Source organism: Trachurus trachurus (genome assembly GCF_905171665.1).
Source record: "Trachurus trachurus genome assembly, chromosome: 4".
Taxonomy (NCBI): Eukaryota; Metazoa; Chordata; class Actinopteri; order Carangiformes; family Carangidae; genus Trachurus; species Trachurus trachurus.
Window position 1 is genome coordinate 24,409,279 of NC_139898.1, and position 24,431 is coordinate 24,433,709.

Consider the following 24,431-nt stretch of genomic DNA (forward strand, 5'->3'; position numbering starts at 1 on the left):
TGTGTTACTGACCGTGGACGGTGAGGTTGATGGATCTGGAGTTTTGCCCTGCCTCATTAGAGACCACACACTCATACACTGCTGTGTCCTCCACTGTGGGAGCTATAACCACCAGGGAGCCTGATGATAGTAATCTGGAAACAATGGAAAACGGGTGAAGTCAGCATTTGAGAGTTACTGCACTGAACATTTTATTTGGTTTACCCATAAAAGAATTCTAAATTTTGAGATTTGTTTCTTTCTGTGAAGCCTTGAGATTAGTTTTTTTTTTAAGATCTTGAATTAGGAAACAGAGAGGGAGAAAACCTGGATCAACCTGTACATATTCTGGTTCTGGTCAGTATTCATGGCTCGACCGTTTTTCTTCCAGCTGACAGATGGTTTGGGAATGCCGGAGGCGTCGCAGGACAGGGTGGTCTGAACGTTGACTGTGACCGTTACATTGGTGCGACCGTCGGCAATAGAAGGAGGCACTGAAAGAAGAGAAGCAGGGATCATAATATTACTGAGAGCCTGTATTTGTGGTTGATGGAGATGAAGTTTTATTTATTACCCACCGTAAACCTGCAGATCTACTCTCTTGCGTTGCGTCCCGGCCTGGTTTGTTGCCATGCACAAGTAGCGTCCCGTGTCAGTCACATGAGCAGAGTGGATGTGTAAAGACCCATCCTCTGCAAACGTGTACCTGTACACATTCATTCAAACAAATGTAACAGTTGTATCATAATGATAGTAATAGTGTTTGAGGATACAGTCGGTGATAACATCAGTACTGTGGGGCATTTGTCTTTACCTGGGGTTGTTTCCTGCCAATATTACACCATGTTTCCTCCAGGTGACACGAGGAGCTGGGACTCCACTTACAATACACTCGAGCACTGCCGGCTGGTCAATGTGGACTGACACCGTCTGTGGGCCGTCCTTGATAGTTGGAGCCACTGAGGGAACAGTTGACAGGTTGACAGATATATGGATTACATTTATTTGTACCTTTTTTTTTTTTTTTTTTTTTTTGCATTTTTTGAAGATTTTATAACATAAAAAACAACAACTACCAAACATGTGTGAGAAAAAAGTTAAAACAAACAAACAACAAAACATAAAACAGAATAATCAGACAATGTTGTAACAAAGTAAAAAAAAAACAAAAAAATAAATCAATATATGCACAACTAACACATGTAGACTGAATACTTACTTACAATTGCATAATGCCTTATTTGTCATTTGTTATTTGTTATCAGCACAATATTTAAGGAAGGAATTGTAAAAAGACAAATCCTCTTCTTCAGTACTACCATTAGAAAGGGTATAACTCAAAATATTCAGTATGTACAGTATATACATAGAAAAGCTGTAACTGTACCATTGACAGCCAGGTTAAACTGCCGTGTGGTCTTGCCAGCAATGTTACTGGCCACACAGGTATACTGAGCTCTGTCGCTGAGCTCAGCCACGTTGATCTGCAAGTAGCGGCCAGCAGACAGAATCCGCACTCGGGCAGAGGCCTACAGAGAGATTTAAAAAAACAAGTTATCTGTGAATAAACCTCAGGAGAAATACATATTACACACATTTTATGGATAGTTGTGTGTTTTATGTCCTTTATATTTCTTACCTGCAGCGGTTGGCCGTTTTTTAACCAGGTCAGAGTTGGAGGTGGAACGGCGTCAGATTTGCACTCGAGAGTCACCTGTCTGTTCTGCAGCACTGATATATTCTGAGGTGTACTCTCCCCAGCAATGTTAGGGGGGACTGTGACGGGAAAACCAAACAGATAAAGATGTGAGCACATGTATATAATAACCAGGACAAATTTGAACTAAAAATTAAATATCTTATTTTTTTCTTTTTCTTTGATAAAGAATAATAGAGGAAATACAACTATGTAGAGTATGAATCTATATGTATGTAGTATGTATGAGTATGTCTCTCTCTCTATATATGTAAAAAACAATAAAGAAACACACTGTGTATATACAAATCTGTGTTACCTACCATGCACTCGAACCTGGAACTCCTTGTCATCGTCTCCTGCTGGACTGTTGGCTAAGCAGCTGTATCTGCCTGTGTCCTCCAACTATGAACAAGTGTGAAAGAAAAAAGGATAAGAGCTGCAGTTATCATAGGTTTTTTTCGTCGGTTTATGGAGAAATGATGATGGGAAGAGGGATTTCACTTCAATGATTCCTGGTCACGGACCTGTGCTGAAGCCACACGGAGCGTCTCTCCTCCCCGGAGGAGGCGCAGACTGTCGGTCTGCGGGAGAGGGCGTCCGTCCTTCAGCCAGGTCAGAGAGGGTGCGGGGATACCTGTGGCCTCACAGTGAAGCTCCAGGACGTTGTTGACCACCACCGATACTTCCTCCGGTACACCTGAGCCCTTGATGTGTGGAGGGTCTGAACGAGAAGATGGTATTGTCGCACTTGGCCCGTGTTTCTTAAAAAATGACACCTGCAAAACGTCTGCATCACTTTCTTCTCGTTATACTCACTCAGCACTTTCAGGATGAAGTGGCGGCTCGCTTGACCGGCGGTGTTGTTAGCCACACAGGTGTAGCGCCCTGTGTCGTTGACCTGGGCCTGGCTGATCTGTAGAGTGGTGTTCAGGTTGAGGAACCTGAGGTGAGAGTCAGGGACTAGGGTCACTGCCTCTTTGATCCAGGACACAGTGGGGGCCGGCGTCCCGTCGGCAATACACACCAGAGACACCAAATTTCCTCTGACTACAGTTACGTCCTCTGTGCTCCCTGCTCCATCCAGACCAGGAGGGACTGAGGAGAGTAAGACAAGATTATTGATTATCATTCATTGCAGGATACAATAGTGTTTGAGAAAAAACATTTTCCTACTCACCATACACCTGCAGATTGTAATGTCTGTTGTCCACACCTGCCCTGTTTGATGCAACACAGGTGTATGTGCCGCCATCAGACACCTGGGTTCGTGTAATTCTGGCAGATAGAAAAAAAAAGGTAAAAATGGTACAAGATTTGAACATCCTGATGTCTTTTCACTCTCACTAAGAGGTGCAAACTCCATATAGATCTTACATTTGCACATATAGATATAAACAATGTATTTGACCATTTGTCAAAAAAGCATTGCAGTAGCTGAGGTGAAGTGAACGATGATCCAGGTAAGGCCCAATTTTTCTTATGCTGTACAGTGCAAAGTGTCATGAAGGAAAAATGGATGCAATATGGTCAGGGACAGAAAATTGGTCATCAAATATGCTAGTGAGGGTTCTCACAAACAGGTTTAAGTAAAGAGATGAAGATATTCTGATTGGCCGATATCTTTAGTCATACCCATATGTTTTTTTGCAATTATTTCAAATTAAAATGTCTTTAATTCTGAGGAAGGGTTTCTGACACGAAAGGTTTGGTGATAAAAAATTATTGCTCTGGAGCTGTTGGTGGTGTGTGGACTTTCCTTTTTCCTATGATTTACTTGTGTTGTGTTTACTTGTGCACCCAGCGTTTAGACTTAGGGATGTGCGTGCTTTTTCTGTTTTTTTCCATCAAATTAAAATGTCTGACCATCATCCCCCATGTATAGGAAACAAGAGAAAGTGGTTCCTAAAGCATCCCCATGTGTTACACCCTGTCCACTGACCTACCGGAGCACCTGTCCTGCAGAGAGGAGCCGTATGTGGGAGGAGACCGGCAGCGGGAGGCCGTTTCTCAGCCAGTTGAGTTGAGGAGGAGGGGAGCCGGTGGCAACGCACTCAATGTTGACCGAACTGTCCAGAACTGTGGTCAACTCCTCGGCTGACTCCGTGTTGCCGTCTATCACAGGAGGCACTGACAGGACAAACAGAGAGTAAAAAAAATTAGTGCCGGACAAATGAGATGAATTACACTTTAAAGTTGGTCAAGTTGCTTTAATGTAAATTAGAATAAACCCACCATACACATTCAGATTGAATATCCTGTCCTCCTCTCCTGCAGTGTTGCTGGCCACACAGGTGTACTTGCCACTATCGGTGGTGTGAGCTCTGATCAAGGTGAGTGAGCTGCCGTCTGGACTGATCCTGAACACAAAGGCAACATAGCATCATTGTTATGATTATTATAGCATAACTTTTACATCAATTTAATTATTTTTTTCTTTTTTTTTTGGCAGACTTAACTGTACCTGAGACCTTTGTTATCTGCATTCTTGATGACTTCTCCGTCCTTCAGCCACTGGACGGTTGGAGGTGGGGTTCCCTGGACTCGACAAACCAGCTGGATGCTTTCATTTAGCAGAACTCCCATCTCACTGGGCAGCTCTGATCCAGAGATACTGGGAGGGACTAAGAGAAAACCACCGGTGTTAGCAGCAAATTATTATCTGGCAAGTTAAAGCAGATATCAGCTTCACGGCCGTTTCGGCTAATGCTGCGTTCAAGGCAGGCTTTTGAAACCGTAAGTTACAGCTTCAAGTCACAACTACGACTTGGTAGCGTTCCAGGTAACCCGTAGCTCGTGTTTTTACCATCCTGTTGTCTGTGAAAGTTCCCTATAACGGCCACTCGTAACTTCCGACCCGTGAACTCGTACCAGATCGAACTGGTATGACTTCACAGGAAGGAAAAACACAAAGTACGAGTTTCTTTGAACGCACCATGAGTTAGCAGCCCCCGCCCTTGTCAGGCATCAATTGGTCCTCGTGCTACGTCACCACATTCACGCGCATCCCTTGGCTGCACACACAGCCCTTCATGCCGTTCTCTCTCCTCATTGGATAACACTTGTATCCCACAAGGAAAATTTTCTCCTCGGGTTACAGCAGAGCAGAGTGACGGAGAGACTCGTGTTTAGGCTGAAATACTTCATGTAAGTGATTGCTGACGGAAAATAGGACTATTTAGGACTTATATTAACAAAAACATTCCACTGATATCTGCTTTAACACAGAAGTTACATATGAATTAGATGGCATTACATGATTGTTTGTCAAAAAAGTTGAACATTTTTTCCACAGTGGGTTGAGACTTGAACACATTCAGTTACCTTGTATGGTGAGGCTGTAGCTCTTCCGTGCTTTTCCCTCCACGTTGGAGGCCAAGCACGTGTACGTGCCGCTGTCAGAGAGCTGTGACCGTGCGATCTGAAGTTTGCTGCCTCCTGAGAAGATGTGCATCTCCAGAGACTCTGAATTCTCTAAAGACACATCAAGTTCAGATGTTTGAGCTACTTGCACCTAGTTATATCACAGGCTGATAATAAATCATTAATGCATACCAATGCGTCGTCCGTTCTTCAACCAAGTGAGGCTGGGCGGCGGGATACCAGTGGCATCACAGGAAAAGATGACTGGGTTACTGATGGTTTCCACCACTCTCTCCTCTGCTGGGCCATCGATACTGGGAGGTACTGAGGAGTGAGGAAGAGAGAGAGAGATTTCTCTTTAACATTTGAAGTGTTAAATGTTGTTCCTTTTTATGAGTTTTTGATATTTTGAATAAACCAATATTTAGAAAGACGCTACCATAAATATTCAAGTGGAAGTTCTTGTCCACCTGGCCAGCAACATTGGTGGCCTTGCAAACATATTGTCCTGTGTCAGACACCTGAAAAAGAGAAACAACACATAAACCAGATGCACAAAAAACAATTCACATGTACTATAATTTGTTTGAAGGGATTTCTCCATCTTTTATTCACCTCCTGATTAACCATTAGGACTGTACTTCAGACTGTATCAGGTCATATTTCCCCACAGGTCACACACACACACACACACGTCCCTTACTGTAAAAATATAGTATTATTTATTTCTAGAAAAGATGACAGTGTATAGCTGCCCAATCACTAATGGTAGTTACCATAGCAACTGTGGTCGAGATAAGACTCTCAGAGACAGGATGAGTCTATAAAAAGCTGTAAAACACCTTGTAGCCATAGCACCCCCCCAGCTTCATGATTTATACACATATTCTCTAAGTTGGATATAAGTATTGTGATATACAAATAATGTGAGCTAATGTTATTGAATAATATTCACACACGTATGGATAAAATGTGGCTCCCTGAAGAATAACTTTAATTGGGCTAAGTTATAAGGTTAATTATGGACAGCTAGAAGAGTGTTGACTTCTACTGCTCATCGCTCTTCTCCTTGACCGATCAATCTTCACTAAATGCTTCCGCTTTTCTCTTCTTGCACTAAAAGCCACAAAATCTCACACAAAAACACAAATCTCACCTCCGAGCCTTTGATCTGAAGCATCTGCCCCTCTGCCAGGATGCGCAGGTTGGCCGATTCTGTCACCACCCTCCCGTTCTTGTACCAGGTGATGGTGGGAGGAGGGACAGCATTGGACTCGCATTCGAGGGTCACTGATTTACCGACAAGCACGTTCACCACCACAGGAGAGTCTCCGCTGCTGTCCCTGATACTGGGAGGAACTGGTAAACAACGGGGGGACAGAAAAACACTGACTGTCAGTTTATGAAGTAAAATGAGAGGTGAAAGTTAGACGCTCAGTGTGCACATGTAGACTGACCAAAAACTGTGAGGTAGATGTGTTTGTACGCCTCTCCAGCTGGATTCATGGCCACACAGCTGTACTTTCCTCCATCGGATACTTTTGCTTTCAGGATCTGCAGCGTGCGACCACCTGAGGGAACGAATGGGCACAGATGCTCTAGTCAGTTTGTACAGGAAATCCTGTTTATTCTTTCAATTGCAATACCACTTGTTGCCTTTTGTTACACGCTATACCTGGCATGATGAGTGCATTTGTGTTGCCTTGAATGGGGCCTTTATCATTTAGCCAACTCAAGGTGGGAGGGGGGAAACCAGTAGCTTCGCAAGAGAGTGACACAAAGTTGTTCACCACCACTGTCACGTTCTCAGGGCTCAGGCCGAAAATGGTGGGAGGCACTGAAAGGAAAACATTAGAAAACATAGTAGTAGTGGAAAAACAACAACAGGAGAGAACTAATTCATTCGTCTTTTAATTCATGTCTTTTTTAACAAACACGGGACTCACCATGAACATTGAGATTAAACGATTTATCTGCACTCCCAGCCACGTTGTCGGCCACACACACATAGCGCCCAGTGTCAGAGACCTGAGCAGTTAACACCTGAAAGATGGAGATGTAAACTCAATACAACTCTACTGTACATTATATGCCTGTAAGACAGAGGTGTCAAACATAAGGCCCGCGGGCCAAAACCGGCCCCGGGATGTATTTGCCAAGTGTGAAAGCCAGAAGATGCATAATATTATTGAAATAGCAAGTATTTTTACTCAAGAAATTTTAGGTTGCTCATAACATGTTTTGTAAAAGGAGGGTTTATTTCCACAAGATAGTAAGAATAAGTTGTATTCCCAGGCAGCTTTTGTTATATTTGATTGTATTTGTATTTACTTCTGTTGATTTGTCAATAAAAATTCAAGTGACAAAAAATAAAAAAAGGAGGGTTAATTTGCTCTAAAACAAAGGAAATATTTAGAGTTCTCGTTATTCATAGGTGATTATCCCATTATTTTGCTGGTCCGACCCACTTGAGATCAAATTGCGCCGTATGTGGCCCCTGAAATAAACTGACTTTGACACCCCTGCTGTAAGAGATGAGGCAAGCAACATGTCAGCACCCTTGCTATGCTGTTAGATGTAAAAGTTCACTGAATATTAAAGACATAGGTTGGATCAAGTGTCAAGAAAATTCACAATTTCACCGAAGATTTACTCTGATTGTTACCTGAAGTGTTCTCCCATTGGACAATATTCTGTGTGGACCATCAGAGCTGATTGGCTGGTTGTCCTTAAACCAGGTGATCTTGGGGGCTGGGTTTCCATCCACCTGACACTCCAGGTGGGTGGTTTTGTTAATGAGAACTGTGACCTCATCAGGTAAGTCGCTGTCTGTTCCCCGTATGGACGGAGGCACTGTTGCGTAGAGTAGAAATGCCCAGTTATTACAGGCTGCTCTGTTTTAAACACATCGAGTGATATCTGTACCACAAGACGTGTTTTTACTCACATAACACTCTAACGTCGTACTGGATGGAGTCTTCTCCTGCTTCGTTTACAGCCACACATGTGTATCTGCCTGTATCTTCAGCCTGGGCCCTGGGGATCTGCAACACTCGCCCGCCTGAGGATAAAATGGTAAAAGATGAATACGCATAAAACACCTTTTTTTCTGTCTTGTTCCGTCTCTTTCTTTCTGTTTTCTTTGTCCGTCTCACCCGGCATGATCAGAACTTTGTCATTGGAGGTCAGCAGCTGTCCATCTTTGTACCAGGTGAGTGTCGGAGGAGGGACAGCGTTGGTCTCGCAGTACAGAGAGATGGGGTTGTTGAGTATCACATCCCGAACATCCCCTCCAAAGCCTGGGGGAGACGTTGCATCACCAACTCCACCAGGCCTGTTGAAATTCGGTGGTACTGAGGAGAAGAGGGGAGAAATATCTAAACCACTCTTTCAGCAATTTTAAAAATGTTATGTCATTCTGTGATTGGAAACACAATCGAGTTTATTTGTTCTGCATCTCAAAGGAAATTAATTCACAAAAAAGTTTTAAATGCACTAGAGATTTCTGCAGGTATGTTACATTTTCAGTAAGAGAGCACAAGATCACAGGTTTTTTCATACTCTTCGAGCCCTTTAAATGCACAAATACTTTTCAATTAACACATTTGCATCAGTCAACCCAGTTCACCTTGTATATTTACATCAAAGTCCTTCTCATCCTCTCCGGCTATATTAGTGGCGACGCAGGTGTAGCGCCCAGTGTCGGACACCTGGGCATGCTTGATCTGGACAATACGACCGTTGGCTGTGATGGACACGTGGTCGTCTGCTCGCAAGATCTGTGCAGGAACAGAAGGATCAGATCAGAGAGAGTCAAGTGACTTTTGAAGGTTATTTGGTAATACTTTATTTGACGCCTATCTCTATAACACATTATAACCATACTTATAATGAGGTATAATGCAGTTATAACACTGTATAACTATAGTTATAAACACACAAATTATCATAATGCTTTATAACAATAATCATAACACACTATAAAGCATTTTATCATGACTTATAAGGTCAGGTATTATAATACGGTATAATTGTTAGTAACTGGCTGACAATGCCTACATTTATAATGCATCATAAATATAGTTATAATGTGCTATAATTGTCTTATAACCCTGTATAACTATCATTATAAACACTCATGAATCACATAAGACTTTATAACAATAAGCATAGCACATTATAGAGCATTATAACTATTATAATACTAAAACCTTATAAGCTATTATAAAACGCTCTATGATGTCTTATGCTTATTGTTATAAAGCCTTATGATAATTAACAAGTGTTTATAATGATAGTTATACACGTTTATAAGCCAATTATAACACATGATAAGTATATTAATAATGCATTATCGATGTGGTCATTGTCTGTGAGTTACTAACAATTATAACCTATTATAATACCTGACCTTATAAGTCATGATAAAATGCTTTATAGTGTGTTATGATCAGTGATGGGCAAATTACTTTGAAAAAGTAACTAATTACAATTACAAATTACTTCTTAAAAAAGTAATTGAGTTAGTAACTCAATTACTCTATTATAAAAGTAACTAATTACTAGGAAAAGTAATTTTTGCGTTACTAAAACAAAGTAATATGTCAAAGAATTCGGCTTTTTAGAAGCATGTTTCACACGCCAGTTTCATAGAGTAGAACAGCATAGAGAGATAATTAACCTTAAACAAATATCCTTTGCCATGGGGGGGGGGGGGGGGGGGGGGGTGGGGTATGAACTTCAATAATTCAATTTATTGCTCATCAACATAATATTTATTGAAAGTTGACTGGCATAACAATCCCTTTCAGACCTGATATCAAATGTAGCTACAGTAGAAATGTCTACTAAATCCTGACTGTTTTCTAAACACATACAGTATGGTTCTAAGTCAGTGGTGCTCAATCTTTGATTTGGTGAAGTAGTGTTTATATTTCCACTTGCTAAACGCTGACTTTCCCACTTTATCCTCCTCTTCTGTACTCGCCATTTCTTCTCTGTCTATCACTTTGGTTTTACCGGTCGAAAGTTGTGTGTGTGCGCCGCACAGAAGCTACGTCGGTTTGTGTGTAAAATAAACTCCTACAAGGATTCGTCAATGATGTCACGCAGCTATACATCGTCAAGTCAGTTACTTCCTTGTTCCATATCCGCAAAACATGACCTGTCTTATCCTTGGTATTTATCGAAACCGTGTTGTACTAGTGTGCTCTCTACTCTGCAGCCCGCTTATGAAGTGAGGAGGAGGAAAGGAAGAAAAGAAAAAACAATAGCCTAGAACTCATGCTGGCTGCAGGCTTTTTTTTTTTTTTTACCATGATCGCGCTGGGGCCCCGATTTTAGTAACGGCAACACAAGTCATGTTAGTAACGGAAACGGCGTTAGTAACGCTGGATAAAGTAATTAATTAGATTACAAATTACAGAGGAATGTAACGGCGTTACGTAATCGCGTTTATTCTAACGGCGTTAGTCTCAACACTGGTTATGATTATTGTTATAAAGCATTATGATAATTTATGAGTGTTTATAACTATAGTTATACAGTGCTATAACTGCATTATAACTCATTATAAGTATGGTTATAATGTGTTATAGAGATAGGGGTCAAGTAAAGTGTTACCGTTATTTTTTTTAAACAACTAATTAGCAGATGGATTTCAAAACATTAGAGACAGGGAGTAGACTACCTGTCCATCCTTGTACCACTGCAGTGCTGGAGTAGGGAAGGCTTCAGCTGCACACTCCAGGGTCAGCGTGCTGTTGACCTTAATCTTGACCTCTTTAGGGGCCAGTCCTTCCCCTGGGATATCATTTTTGTTGATCTGTGGGGGAACTGGAGTGAAAAACAGTATTAAATGATTATAGGTATGTTATATGCATTCATTTTTGAGTATTTATAGCTGATTTATAAACACATTTAACAATATGAACAGGTGGATAACTAGATTTCAGACTTTCTCAGAGAAACAGGGAAACAGTAACAACAATTCACAACCAAATCATCTCACCATAAACCTTGACCTCATAGTGCTTCAGTGACTCTCCAGCCTCATTAGTGGCCACACAGGTATATCTCCCAGCATCCTCTTCTTTAGCGTTAAGGATCTGCAGGGTTCGCCCACCTGTGGAAGACGATGGATGAAATCCATTTATTTAGCTCTGTTGAATTCTGTTCATTTCTTTTTTGGCTCTTTTCGTTACAAAGCAGTGATCTCGAACCTGGAAGCACTCGCACGTTGCGGCTGGATTCAAACGGAGTGCCGTCTTTGAGCCAGGTGATGAGAGCAGGGGGGTAGGACTGGACTTCACACACCAGAGAGGTGGGGCTGCTCAGAGTCACCGTCACCTCCTCTGCAGAGCCATCAGGACCCGACCCGGCTATGGTGGGAGAAACTGACGAGGAAAGAGCAGGAAAACAAATCAGTCGAATGAAGAGTGTGACTTTAATCTATTTCAAATGTTCTGGTTATATTTTGTTTGTGAAAGGATTAAAGAGTTGTGTCTGTACCCAGGACGTTGAGGTTGAAATGCCGGCTGCGATCCCCCGCAGTGTTCGATGCCAGGCAGCTGTACCTGCCGGTGTCTGCAACTTGGGCGCCAGAGATTTGGAGGAAGCGGCCGTGAGATAAGACTTGGTGGCGTCTGTCAGGGACCAGCGGCTGTCCGTCCTTCAGCCATTTAATCTCCGGTACAGGATTACCTGGGAGATTTACATGAAGAATTGAGCAAGATATTTCTCATGAACAAAGTTTATATAGTATATTTATACATACAATGTGTACATTAAGTCACTTACCTGATGCCTCACAGGTGAGCGTGATGTTGTGTTTCTCCTTCACCTTTGTATCAACCACTGTTCCCTCGTTCACAATGCTCGGTGGGACTGTTGAATTAGACAAATTATCAATTAAATGGTTCTCACTCTCTGTCAATGTTCAGCGCATCTATTTAAACCGATGTCTAAATGTAAACACGTGAACCATTAAAATATTTTTGCCTATTTATTTTCACACAGTCGCCAGGATACCAGGTATTTATTGTCTTTACCGAGGACGTCGATGTCAAAGTTCTTCCTTTCCTCTCCGGCACTGTTAGACACGATGCAGGTGTATCTCCCAGCATCCTCTACTGCAGCGTGCATTAGCCGCAGGCTTCGTCCTCCTACAGATCGAACAAGAAAGAACATACGTTTTCTTTTGTGTTTTTGTTTTTTAAACATTTATCTACAATCATGTGTTCAAAAGTCCTTTTTTCACATCCCTGGGAAAACATCCCAAGAAGGTGTAAACAACATTTTAAAGCTTGTTGAAACTAACTCAGCCCTCTCTGAAAAGTGGGATCAATTAACAGAAAGAATTTGGGCTTTGAGGCTCACAGCTGTTAAAACATTTACAAGCCGTTTTAGTGAGATTTAAAACTGAACGTGTGTCAGTGGAAACAGCTTTTGTTTTTCAAACAGGGATCGTGAGAATCTCCTGAGCAAACAAGGAACAAATGAAGTGAATTCTGCAGTACGTTGTATTTACCTTCTGGACTATATCTTCTGTATGAACCTAGTCCTGTGACTACACATATACATACATTATACATTATACATTATCATCTCTCAAACAGCATGCATTAATCAGACTTATGTGGTCAGCCCTCACTGAATACATTTGATTTGCAGATAATTAATTCATTATCATAAACCCATGTACAAATGCCAAAAAAATAATCTAACAGTCTTTTCTTTGTGAACAATTTAGACAGTTTGTTAAAGTTCAGGGGCCACGGTTTCATTTGGAGGCACCCAATACGTCTTGTGAAATGTGTAAAAACACAATTCAGAGTAATTGCTCCTGTTCGTCTTCTTTCACAGATCTGTCTGTTGAGTTTGGCCCCAGTTGCAATGATCCCATTACATCCTATTACTGATGATGTATTGCAACTATTTGGCCTTTGAAACCTCGATTCAGAGCAAAACAGTTCAAGTTACTCCTGGGAACATTTTGGGTTAGGGTTAGTCCTCAAGTGTGCTCCTACATAGTGGCTTAGGAAACAAAGGTTTTTAAAGAATAACTTCTCAACAATGTCAGAGAAAGCTCAAAAAAGTCCAGGAACTCACCAGACAGGATGCGCACCGAGCTGGTAGCTTTGATTGGTCGACCGTCCTTGAGCCAGGAGACGGCAGGGAGAGGGATGCCGGAGGCCTCGCAGTTCAGAGCTACTGGGTTCTTCACAACAACACTCACGTTTTCTGGCACCTGCACCTGACCGATTATACTCGGTGGAACTGAAAAAGACAAGATGGAATAATGGAAATGGAAAACATGAAAATGTAAGACTTCAATTCTACAATTAAAATGCACTAAAGCCTAAATGTAGCTTAGAAAACAATTAATAAATCATACCATGTACACTGATGTCGTACTTGCTGTCGGCCTGCCCTGCCACATTAACAGCGATGCAGGTGTAGCGTCCAGTGTCTGACACCTTGGCGTCTTTAATCTGCAACAGCCGTCCTTCGTTCTGGACCTTCGCACCATGCTGGCCTGTGATAGGGCGTCCGTCTTTCAGCCACGTGACTGCTGGTCGGGGCACACCCTCGGCAGCACACTGTAGGGTCACGTCCCCTCCTTTTGTCACGGTGACATCGTTGCTGTCGCCCTCGCTGAGTCTGATGGAAGGGCGGACTGAAGTGAGAAAAGCAGGTGAGTTGGTGCACATGCTCCCTCGACAGATGCTATGCACTCAAAGCACAGAGGAGAGGCGTTAAGGACATGTCGTCACTGGCGCTGCATAATATCGGTGACTTTTAACTATGTGCGACACAGATGCAAACTGTCAGTCATTACTGTACGTGAGTGGTTTAGTTTCATTTTGCACTTCCAATGCTTATTTTGATTGTTATGGCAAATGTACACATCCCCTTGCATTGCATTGTTTATGTAAACCAGGTTTTCTTTTTTTCTTTTTTAAACACTTTTATTTGTAATTTTCCAATTATCATATAAAACAATCATATTCTCTGTTTTACAAATAACTATAGAAAAACAGTCCAGACAATAAGTAAACCAGGTTTTCAATGAAAACTGCAGCCAGCTTTCTCTGGCTGCAGTTTTCACTGTCTTCAGCTTCCTTCTAATAATAGTAGGCAAAATAACCACTTAAATTACTGCAATTAACTATTACTGCTACTAGCCTACTATTACAGTACTTCTACTTACAGGCGCTATTTTTTTAATACTAATGCTAATTTGGGGCTGAAGATGAGGTAAAGTTTGAATGGTTCTTCAGAAAAGAAGTCTTTACTATAGCTACTTTTATAAAAAAGTACCTGGACACTAAGAAAACGTGAATTGTTTATGTGGATTCCATGTGGTTTTTGTTTTTCTGTACTCTGATGATTTTGTTTGTTGTCTATATATGAAATGCATCTTGTAAGCCCTTATAGGCTGGGCACCTTAATTGGTGCATGACACTTCATTCATTCATTCATTCATTCACTAATATGAATGAGGAGCTCTATACGTACCATAAACCTGCAGGCTGTACTCCTTGGAGGTGGTGCCGGCTGCACTGGAGGCTGTGCAGGTGTAGGAGGCTGCATCCGTCCTCTCAGCACTGGAGATCTGCAGCTGGCGACCGCCCGACAAAACTCTGAGCCGCTGGTCTGACTTGAGCTCAGAACCTGCGGGAAAGATGTGACCAGGTTTAGGTACAGTGTTTGAACATGTCACCCACACAGTGTTCAGTGCATCATATACAATGTCCATACAGCATATTTCTGTTGCTCCTATTGTCACTTTGTGTTGTTCTTACAACCACAGACACACACATACCATCCTTCCTCCAGGTGAGGCTCGGAGGCGGGATGCCGCTGGACTCACAGACCAGAGCGATGAGACTTCCTTCGATCACCGTCAGAGGTGACGCCTCCTCTGATCCGCGGATGCTGGGAGAGACTGTAATAATGAGGAGACGCCAAAGGGAGGCGCACACATCTCAGTCAGACATCAGTGTTGAATTTTCACCTGAGCTTAAAACAAGTACAGCAGATGCTTACAGTAGACTGCAAAACACTGCTTTGTGAAAATGAAAGAAAACATCAAACATCTAAACATAGCAGCATTTCAATCGTCTTCTTTTTTTTCTTTTTTTTTACATAAACACACTCCAGTCATGTAATTACTCTGACTTGTACTGTACAAACACATGTAACTATGGTACCAAACAATCAATAACAAAACTGTCTCTTGTTTCAGCTTTGTCAGCAGTCAGTGCTTCACTTACAGAGGAATTCACATTAATATTTCCCTCTTGTTAAAATCAATTCAGATTCATAATTTATTGTCCCCAAGGAGAAATTCATTCATTTTCACAGTTTGTTCCAGACAAGCACCAACACACACATACACCATAGACAAATGAACAAAACATAACCAGGCAACGTACAATTGGTAGTTGCTCTTTATTAACAAGAACAGCACATGAATACAAATTTGACAGGAAAGAAATAAACTCACCCCAGACATTGAGGTTATAGTTCTTCTCTGTTTTTCCGGCAACATTGGTGGCTTCACAGGTGTACCTGCCTGAATCCTGCACCTGGGCACTGTCCACCTGATGAACAGATTCACAGACACAATCAAATATTTAGTAGAGTAGAGAGTATTGGGCGGAAAGTCAGCAATTAAAGTTGTGCAACATCACAAAAGGATTTAGTTTAACTCTTCAACTTTACCTTGAGCAAACTCCCATCCGCTGATACAGTCAGACCAGGCTTCCTGAACAGCGGGCGTCCGTCTTTGCGCCAGGACAGGGTGGGTGGTGGGATTGCATCGCTCTGGCAGTGCAGCTCCACCGGACGGCCGAGCATCACCGTGGCGTTCACTTCCTCGCCCTTTATGTTTGGAGGCACTGTGGCAAACACAGAGACGAGCTACTGACGGTGTTTCCTCACTTTATTCAATTGCTCTTCTTTTGCACGAATTGACTTTGAAACTTGGCCCAATGAGCCACTTTCAACGCTGTAAACTCATCTTATTACCTCATAATTGAAAAGAATAATTGCTTCCTGAGATGCATCGACTCCACTAAGTTGGGCATCTGGTGCTCTTTAAGTAACTCAATGTCGGGCAATGACAGCAGCATTAAACCACTTCAACATTTTTTGTGGTATTAACAATCAGGGTAGCTACATTTCCAAGAAGTTGATGAAACCTAATCTGTATGGAAATTGCTAACATGCACTGAGATGCGTAATGACTCGGGAGCAAACAAAGTCCCGCAAGAATGTCTCTTGGTCCCCTGTGACTGCACTTAGTATCATCACAGACAACATCGGGTGTTGCTGAGGCTGATTAACTAGATTTACTACAATCTGGATGAGTGGTGGACATGTTTCGCTTTTGGCACTGAACTTTTTTTTATGGGCTGAAACACACAGTTTTGAACCACAGAGAAGTAAACTGTGGGAAAAAAGTTACGTTACAACTTTGGTGCAACAGCTCAGGAATTTCATCCTGACTGCAACAATGTCTGGACTCTTTAAATAGAACATCTTCAAAAGGCGATTTAATTCATCCGACCATCTGTTCATCAGTATTTCAGTATTTCATTTGCCGCCGTTTTCTGGTGAATCTCGCCTGGTCTAGATAATAACTGCAGGGCAATTTCCTCTGCATTGTGGTTATTGGACGGACAGAGGACAAGTCATCGGGGACGGACAGAAACAGGCCCTCTCTGCTCAGTGTTTGGCCAGACACAGGAAGCTGCCGAAGAATGGTAGCAATTACCCCAACAAATCTGCCTTTATTTCTCTGGACAAGTGCTTTTTGATCTTTCTGAGGAAATGCATGTCATGTAGATGTTTGTGTTCTTTGTGCCGCTGCGTTCAAACAGACACACAGGGACAAACGCACATCAGCACAGACTTTACAGTCTCCTATATGTAAACTACTTGTCTCCTATAACTTCAGTGACTTTAGCTTTGATTAGACTTGTATAACAACCGATCTGCCGTCAAGCTCGGCTCTGTGCAGGAAAGTGACAAGGTTTATTGAAATGCTAAACTCAGTCAGATCACACTTCCTCTTGCACATGCACATGTTTCGCTCAAGGCCCTTTTCAAATATTTTTTCGGTTCTTTTAATGTTTCGTGCTGGATCTGGTGCTCTGTTGACAGACAGACTACAGTTGGCCATATTAGTTGGTAAGACAAGAAGTGGAACACGGAAAAGACATTAAAAGGAAAAGATTGTGTGCTAAGGAGAGGAGTCTGTTCCTGCCAAGAACCTTTAAACTGAGATAATTTACAACCATTTCAATATGCAAATTCAATCACATTTCAAAGCTTTCAAATATATAAAAAAAAGCATGACATTACCGTAATGTAGTGCAGAAATTTTTCAAAGTCTGGGTCATAACAGTGATAAAAGTTACATCATTGTTGGCTTATGAAAGGCTACATCTGTGATCCAAAACACTTGCTGAGAACATGTTGTTGCCCATCTTTTAATACTTAACGAAACACGAGACAAAAAATAAAAACATTTTTACTGTTTTTAAAGAATTTAAAAAATGTATATATACAAATAATACTTCAAAATGATTTTTCAAATATATCCAACACATAAATGACTAGAAACTAGTAAAGATTGTATCTGTGTGTACATGTATGCTGTGCAGGTCATCTATGTAACCACCACTGTGGAACTGTGATTCACTCACCATAAACATGAAGGTCGTACTCTCTGCTCTGCTCTCCGCCGGCATTGACGGCGACACACGTGTATCTGCCTGTGTCGCTGACCTGTGCACTGCTCAGAGACAGCACTCTGCCACCAGACAGCACCTGAGAGGGAGACATTAACAGATCAGAGACCAGACTCAGCAGATATGAACCCACATTTATCCTAAAAACAAAATCTGATACAACTTTTGAGTGCACAATCTTGTTTTGTTGGTTAAATACATCAAAATTATGGATCACAAAGTGTTGTACAGCTTGATTCCAACATAAAATCACTCATTTAGCTAATTTGTTGGCACCTGTATGCCATGCGATACGCTGGCCACGGGGCTGCCATCTTTGAGCCACGTGAGGCTGGGCAGAGGAACGCCGGTGGCCTCACACTCCAGCCTGGCAGCTTCATTCACCACCACTGTCACTGTGCCACCTCGGCTGGAGATGACCGGAGGCACTGTGAGACCAGAGAGAGAGTAATAATTGCATTAATCTGTGATTATTCATTCAGATATAAGGTGGATAACTTAAGTGTATCTTGACTGTGTGCCATTTAGTCATTTTCTTATCATAGGGAAGCATTCCTGGATAAAGATAAGAATTTTTTTAAGTATAATATATGGCAGAAATGTTACCCACCGTACACCTGCAGACTGTGGAATATCTCTGCAACTCCAGCCAGGTTGACCGCTACACATCTGTACATGCCAGCATCAGACAGCTGAGCTCGCTCAATCTCCAGCACCTGGCCGCGCTTCAGCATCATCACCCCAGCTGCGCTTGTGAGAGGTCGGCCATCTTTGTACCAAGTGATAGCTGAAGCACAGCGGTAATTCAAAGCAAAACAAAAAACAAATGCATCAAAATCAAATACATCAGAGTGGAAAACAAATAACTTGTTCAATAGTTGGGGAGTTGTTACTGTGAAGAAACAACACAACAACAATTTAATAGGAAGCAACAATGTTTTCTTTAGCCTCGGTATAAATGAGTTTAAAGTTGAAGCAGATCTCCAAAAATAAATTTGTGGACATACAAACTGAAAGTGTCTTCACAATGTTTTGTTTTGATGCTCAGACTGTTTGACTGTTTGTGGTTGTGCAACAGTGATGCTATGAAGACACAGATTTTTATTTATGTGTCATGTTAAGTGATGCAGGACCGACAAAGCTAAATATCTGACAGACAAACAAAACCTCTATGTTTTTGCTTGGGAGTTTATAACTGATTTCTGACGAGACATTTTTCACACGCACTAGGAGAAGACAGTTGGAAATCAACACCTGTTCTAAAAAAAACTGCAGAAACAACTCAAGTAAAGTTCATTTACACTGGAATGCGACCGCTTATCTGCACCGAACTGTTGCACTGCGAAGCACATCCAACTGGAGAGAAAGGCAGTGGGAACAAAGCGCGAGGTCGCCTGTGGGGAGTCATCTGAGATCAATTTTCCGCTGCTCCGTTAATGGTTAAAGATAAGGAAAGCAGCAGTGGGGCCAATTCTGACGGAGCGGTGAGGGAGGAAACTACGCCCTGCGGCCTGTAAGCGAACACAACGGGACATAGGGGGACGTTGGCGAGCTGTCTTACCAGGTAATGGGCTGCCGGTGGCCTTGCACTCAAGCTCGGTGGGAAACCCCGACAGGATGGTCTGGTTGATGATCTCTCCAGAGTAGGGGATGCTGGGAGGCTCTGAGGGACACAACGCAGAGTATTACACACAAGGACAACAATTTGGTTAGATGATGTTCTCATGTCTCCTCCTAGTCCCTTCGCACACACAGAACAAAGACAGAAGGAAAATGTATGACAGAAACCAGGAGATGAGCGAGGCGGGGGAATAAAGCATGCAGGGAGAGGGGCTGTGTTTATCTTCACGTTACCATGGACGCTGAGCCGAATGTGCTGTTGAGCTTCACCAGCTGCATTGGTGGCCAGGCAGGTGTATCTCCCAGAATCCTCCAGTCTTGCCTCTGTGACCTTCAGCGTTCGGCCGGCATACTCCAGCTGTGGGAGATACAAGCGTGAATTCAGTCAGTATAAAAGCTATATGGATACATATGTCGGTGTTTGTGGGTTTGTGAATTACGGGGAGAGATTTTTCACTTTAACTTTTCACATGTGCTGCTAAACATCAATAGATCAAACTCAAAGTGTCGATGGTTACTGACTTCCATTACAAATATAAAACAAAATGTGTATATTTTTGCATTCTTATCCTCAAAAGATGAAATTAACATTGGAAAATACATTTCATTTATGAAGGAATGAATGAATGAATGACTTTTATTATTGTGTCATGCATACTTCTGTATGCCCAGCCCGCATGGGCTTATATGACACCAAGAAAACAAACCGGGACCAGAGCACATCATCAACACATTAAAGAAATAAGAAAACAAACAGGGGTTCAAAACCATTATCCGAAAAAAGGAAAAGGAAAACAATGCCAAGGTTCAAGGGAAATCATCAGAAATTAATTAAACAAATGTTCCTGGCTTCTTTTCCAGGCTTTAGAAATAAAACTAGCAGTCTTAAACACTAAAATTATGTTTATGTTTGACAAAATGCAAGGCGCATTGAAAACTCTTAACTTAACTTTGGTTAACCTGAAGCTGTGCATAATCAGGTCGTATGTCCTAATGATCAAAATAAACAAATCAATCAAACAGCCGACCTTGAGGTGCTCCTGCGTCGTGTCGACAGGTCGGCCATTTTTAAGCCAAGTGATGCTGGGCGGAGGGATGCCGCTGGAGATGCACTCCAGAGTGATGGGCTTGTGGAGGACCACTGATCGTTCAGCCGGCCCAGTGGTGCGGATGGACGGGGGAACTAGGGGAGGCACAAAGGATAAAATTAAATCCTTAAAAACACTTTACAAAAGTTAATAAGGAAGATGGGAATGACTAAAAGGCAGAGTAGTATTTACCCAGAGTGCGAGTGTCCCTTATGGTGGCATTTAAAGCATAAATCAGATTTATTAATAAGAACATTCAACATTTGCAAAAAAAAATGTTTTTAATTTAAATGTTTTACCCTGGACGACCACATTGAAGTCCCTCTCGTGGTCTCCAGCTTCATTAGAGGCCACACACTGAAACCGAGCGGTGTCAGACACCTGAGCGCGGGACACGATCAGCCGTCGCCCGCTGGCCGCCACTCGCAGCCCTTCGCCCTGTCTGACTGGTTTCCCATCTTTGTACCACCTGGAAAACAACAGCTTTTACACTGAATATCTGTGCAGGCTTTGTGTGCGTGTGTGTGTCTCTGCATGTGTGTTTTCAGGTTGTTTTTGTGCGAGGCATGAGACGAAGCAGATCTTACGTGATGACAGGTGCAGGTGTTCCCGTGGCTTCACACTCCAGCTCCAGCGGGCTGTTGAGTATCACCGTGCTGTCTGTCACATCGTCAGCTCCGTCGATGAAAGGAGGAACTAAAGGAGAGTATTTCAACATATCAGAGTCTGGAAAACCAACTAATCAAAGCATGTATAATTTTAAAAAAAGAACAGGAAAACTATCTCAGAGTGAAATGGAAAAACAATATCACAGCTTTGAAAAATGTCGGTCGATTTTCTTTCTTTTCTCTTTTTTTTTTAAATTTCTGCTGGATGTAAAAAATAGTATCAGAATATCTTTTTTCTTTTCTATTTTCTTTCTCAAATACCTGTTATTTTTCATTATGTCACTTAATAAAACTCTGCTATCTGGTGTTTATTATCTGTTTAAATAACAGGAGCATGTATGTCGGTGTTCTCTATGTGATTGTTTTGTTTTATGCTATTGTAACAGCTTTGATCGTAAGTCTGGGGGGCCAGTCAGAGTCAAAGTCTGACAAAAACAAATAATACAGTAAAGCATGAGATCAATCACTGCACAAAAAGAATATCGTAACAAAACCCAAATTCCCACACAATCAACTACACAACTCGCTACACTATGTTTTCATCATAATAAGGCAGCTAACCTATGCTGTATGACATATTGCAGGAATGTCAAAGACTGTATTTCTTGTATTTCTTTTTTCAGCCTAAAACTCAAATAAAGAAATTGTGGGGAAAAGATGAGTAAAATGTTAGAAAGAAAGAAAAGATGAAATCCTCTGGGCGGCTCAGCTCCTGGTGCTTGTGTTTCTATCGGTCGGCTCTGCAACGGCAGGTGTCGGTTTCCCATGTGGAATGCACACATGGTGTCGATAACGACCGCGTCAGCAGCGCAGAGAGAGCACAGCGACATCCACTCAGCCTGCACATGAGTTGTCGTGGCCGAGTGGTTAAGGCGATGGACTAGAAATCCATTGGGGTCTCCCCGCGCAGGTTCGAATCCTGCCGACAACGGCGCAGTGTTTTCTCAGCTGTCACAAGCTGCTAAAAAGAATAGACTCCACACACACACACACACACGGCTGCCTGGGGGGTTGTTGGTAAATAATTGAGTTACTACTTAAATAGATTAAAAGTGCAGAGATGGTACTAACAGCCGGGACACTACGAGCTGCTCAGTTTCACTGTTTCACATGCAGTAGACTGCATAATGAAAGAATTAGAGGTAGAAATACACAAGAACAGATCACTTCCCACTAACATGAGTTATCCCACTTGGAGCCACATTCAGAGTGCATCTCAGGATAGCTTATGATTTACGGTTTAAAAAAAAAAATCATAACCTGGACCTAGATCCTCCTGAACAAATGTCTGAGCAGCTATAAAACACTTGCAGCCACATGAGGTAAAAATCCTCTCTATGTGGTCTTTTCTGTCTGATGTGTTGAACTTGGCAAAACATTTAACTAAACTAAATGATGAAGTACTGGTCAAACCACTTTTCCATTTCCCATTTTCAAGTTAAGTTAGAGTCAACGAGAGCTTAAGGCCACCATGTAGCAAGAGAAACTGTGAGGTGAGAACAAAGCAGGTAGAAACACTATATTTTATGAAGGATAAAACCATAATCTGTGCATTTGTAACACAAGCATCTTTGTGTGTGTTTCTATACCTAAAACTCTGACGTCGTATTTGACCTCCTTCTCCCCGGCGATGCTTGTCGCCACGCAGACGTAACGCCCCGAATCTGAGACGGTGGCCGAGAGGATTTCTAACTGCTTCCCCTGCTCGAGCACACGGACACTTTCGCCATCGTGGACAGGCACGCCGTCCTTGAGCCACGTGAGGGAGGGGGGAGGGTGTCCCCCGGCCTCGCACTCCAGGATCAGAGGCTTACTGAGGGTCACCTTCCTCTCAGTCGGCCCGTCGTCTCCTCCTGCAATGGTGGGAGGCACTGGGGGGAGTGGACAGAACAAAAAGTGAGTTCAAAGCTTGGAAGACTTTTCTGCTCGACTTAGATCTTATTTGCATCTCACACTCAAGGCTTTCATCAGGAAGCAACATATAAGATTGCTTTATTTTTCAAATCCTCCAATCTGTATCCGTTTTCTGTGCTCTTCATGGAGCAAGGACTTTAGGACGAGGATTTTTTTATTAAGTTGTTTGCCAAATATCCACAGCTGTTTGAAATTATTCTCGACTGCTACAAATGTCTTTATGCTTTGTGAGTCAAACAAAATGCCTTAAAGCTCTGATTAATACAATAAGCTTCAGAGCTCAACGATGGACTTCAGAGGGATTACAGACACAGACAATAGGAGCAGAGGTTCAGAGAGTTCCCCCAGCACCTACAGTTTGAAATTCAGACATTAATGTGCTTAATATTTTCTAAATCACTTGGTTACTATTTCAAAACTGACATAGAGAAGATGGGAAAAGAAAACGCGTGCAGGTATCAGGTTCTTACAGTAAACATCCAGCTCGTAGGCCTTCTCTGCATTCCCGGCCACGCTGGTCACCTTGCAGGTGTACAGACCGGCGTCCGACGCCTGCGCACGAGGGATCTTCAGGTAGTGTCCTCGCTCTACGTACTGAGCTTGTCGATGTGACAGGATGGCCTCGCCGTTGCGGTACCAGGTGATGGTGGGAAGCGGCACCCCACGAGCCTCGCACTCCAACGTGACCACGGTGTCCAGCAGGGCGGTGACCTCTGTGGTCAGGTTCCCTCCTTTGATGGACGGTGGCACTGGAACAGCAGCGGAAAAACATTCAAGTCTTAACATGATGTGAACTTTCTTCATTTTAGTTAGGGAACAAGTTTATCTTCAACTTCAACTTCAAACAACTTTATTTATCCCCAGATGGCAATGGGCTCTTTGCACAGCTCCACTACTTCCTGAACTTAATGCTGCTCCTTTATTTCCTGTCTTACATTATTGGACAAACTGATTAATCCAGGTGTGTCTGAGTAGTCATAATGGTCAGACACACCTGGATTAATCAGTTGAGTTGAGATTACTTTAAGTATACAATTAAGGAGGAAAGTGCAAGGACAGTGCAAAATTGAGATCAGGTAAGATAAAAGTACAAAAATATAATAAATACATAAATAATCCAATAATGTAAGACAGGAAATAAAAGAGCTGGCTTAATTCAGGAAGTAGTGGAGCTGTGCATAAAGCCAATTCTGTTTGGAAAAAAAGAGTGCAAACAGTGCACACAGTGGATGCATACAGGTCCCATGCATGGGCCAAGAAGGGGAACATGATTATGAGGAGAATAAATAAGCAATGATGCACAAATAGATGAGTAAATAACAGTAAATATTGCAATGTCAGG

At 42.3% G+C, this 24,431-nt stretch overlaps 1 protein-coding gene across 1 annotated transcript in view; it reads right to left on the reverse strand.

The window, feature by feature from the left end:
* hmcn1 (hemicentin 1) overlaps positions 1 to 24,431 on the reverse strand; it is a gene marked incomplete at its 5' end in the record, with an annotated part of 85,377 nt that overhangs the window by 12,707 nt on the left and 48,239 nt on the right. Inside the window, 46 exons of the mRNA XM_083970616.1 lie at positions 13 to 134; positions 317 to 473; positions 558 to 685; positions 794 to 938; positions 1,367 to 1,508; positions 1,619 to 1,755; positions 1,999 to 2,080; positions 2,203 to 2,399; positions 2,495 to 2,773; positions 2,856 to 2,953; positions 3,622 to 3,805; positions 3,911 to 4,035; positions 4,140 to 4,299; positions 5,000 to 5,149; positions 5,231 to 5,362; positions 5,478 to 5,559; positions 6,195 to 6,397; positions 6,496 to 6,609; positions 6,714 to 6,875; positions 6,985 to 7,081; positions 7,704 to 7,891; positions 7,986 to 8,099; positions 8,194 to 8,391; positions 8,667 to 8,817; positions 10,728 to 10,873; positions 11,049 to 11,162; positions 11,260 to 11,433; positions 11,549 to 11,740; positions 11,837 to 11,923; positions 12,088 to 12,201; positions 13,148 to 13,315; positions 13,434 to 13,715; positions 14,558 to 14,713; positions 14,865 to 14,987; positions 15,549 to 15,645; positions 15,767 to 15,942; positions 17,755 to 17,878; positions 18,076 to 18,227; positions 18,410 to 18,586; positions 19,361 to 19,462; positions 19,654 to 19,777; positions 20,448 to 20,602; positions 20,807 to 20,976; positions 21,095 to 21,203; positions 22,765 to 23,046; positions 23,560 to 23,838. Of these exons, the coding sequence (XP_083826742.1) occupies positions 13 to 134; positions 317 to 473; positions 558 to 685; positions 794 to 938; positions 1,367 to 1,508; positions 1,619 to 1,755; positions 1,999 to 2,080; positions 2,203 to 2,399; positions 2,495 to 2,773; positions 2,856 to 2,953; positions 3,622 to 3,805; positions 3,911 to 4,035; positions 4,140 to 4,299; positions 5,000 to 5,149; positions 5,231 to 5,362; positions 5,478 to 5,559; positions 6,195 to 6,397; positions 6,496 to 6,609; positions 6,714 to 6,875; positions 6,985 to 7,081; positions 7,704 to 7,891; positions 7,986 to 8,099; positions 8,194 to 8,391; positions 8,667 to 8,817; positions 10,728 to 10,873; positions 11,049 to 11,162; positions 11,260 to 11,433; positions 11,549 to 11,740; positions 11,837 to 11,923; positions 12,088 to 12,201; positions 13,148 to 13,315; positions 13,434 to 13,715; positions 14,558 to 14,713; positions 14,865 to 14,987; positions 15,549 to 15,645; positions 15,767 to 15,942; positions 17,755 to 17,878; positions 18,076 to 18,227; positions 18,410 to 18,586; positions 19,361 to 19,462; positions 19,654 to 19,777; positions 20,448 to 20,602; positions 20,807 to 20,976; positions 21,095 to 21,203; positions 22,765 to 23,046; positions 23,560 to 23,838 (7,050 nt within the window). The remainder of the gene's footprint in view (positions 1 to 12; positions 135 to 316; positions 474 to 557; positions 686 to 793; positions 939 to 1,366; positions 1,509 to 1,618; positions 1,756 to 1,998; positions 2,081 to 2,202; positions 2,400 to 2,494; positions 2,774 to 2,855; positions 2,954 to 3,621; positions 3,806 to 3,910; positions 4,036 to 4,139; positions 4,300 to 4,999; positions 5,150 to 5,230; positions 5,363 to 5,477; positions 5,560 to 6,194; positions 6,398 to 6,495; positions 6,610 to 6,713; positions 6,876 to 6,984; positions 7,082 to 7,703; positions 7,892 to 7,985; positions 8,100 to 8,193; positions 8,392 to 8,666; positions 8,818 to 10,727; positions 10,874 to 11,048; positions 11,163 to 11,259; positions 11,434 to 11,548; positions 11,741 to 11,836; positions 11,924 to 12,087; positions 12,202 to 13,147; positions 13,316 to 13,433; positions 13,716 to 14,557; positions 14,714 to 14,864; positions 14,988 to 15,548; positions 15,646 to 15,766; positions 15,943 to 17,754; positions 17,879 to 18,075; positions 18,228 to 18,409; positions 18,587 to 19,360; positions 19,463 to 19,653; positions 19,778 to 20,447; positions 20,603 to 20,806; positions 20,977 to 21,094; positions 21,204 to 22,764; positions 23,047 to 23,559; positions 23,839 to 24,431) is intronic.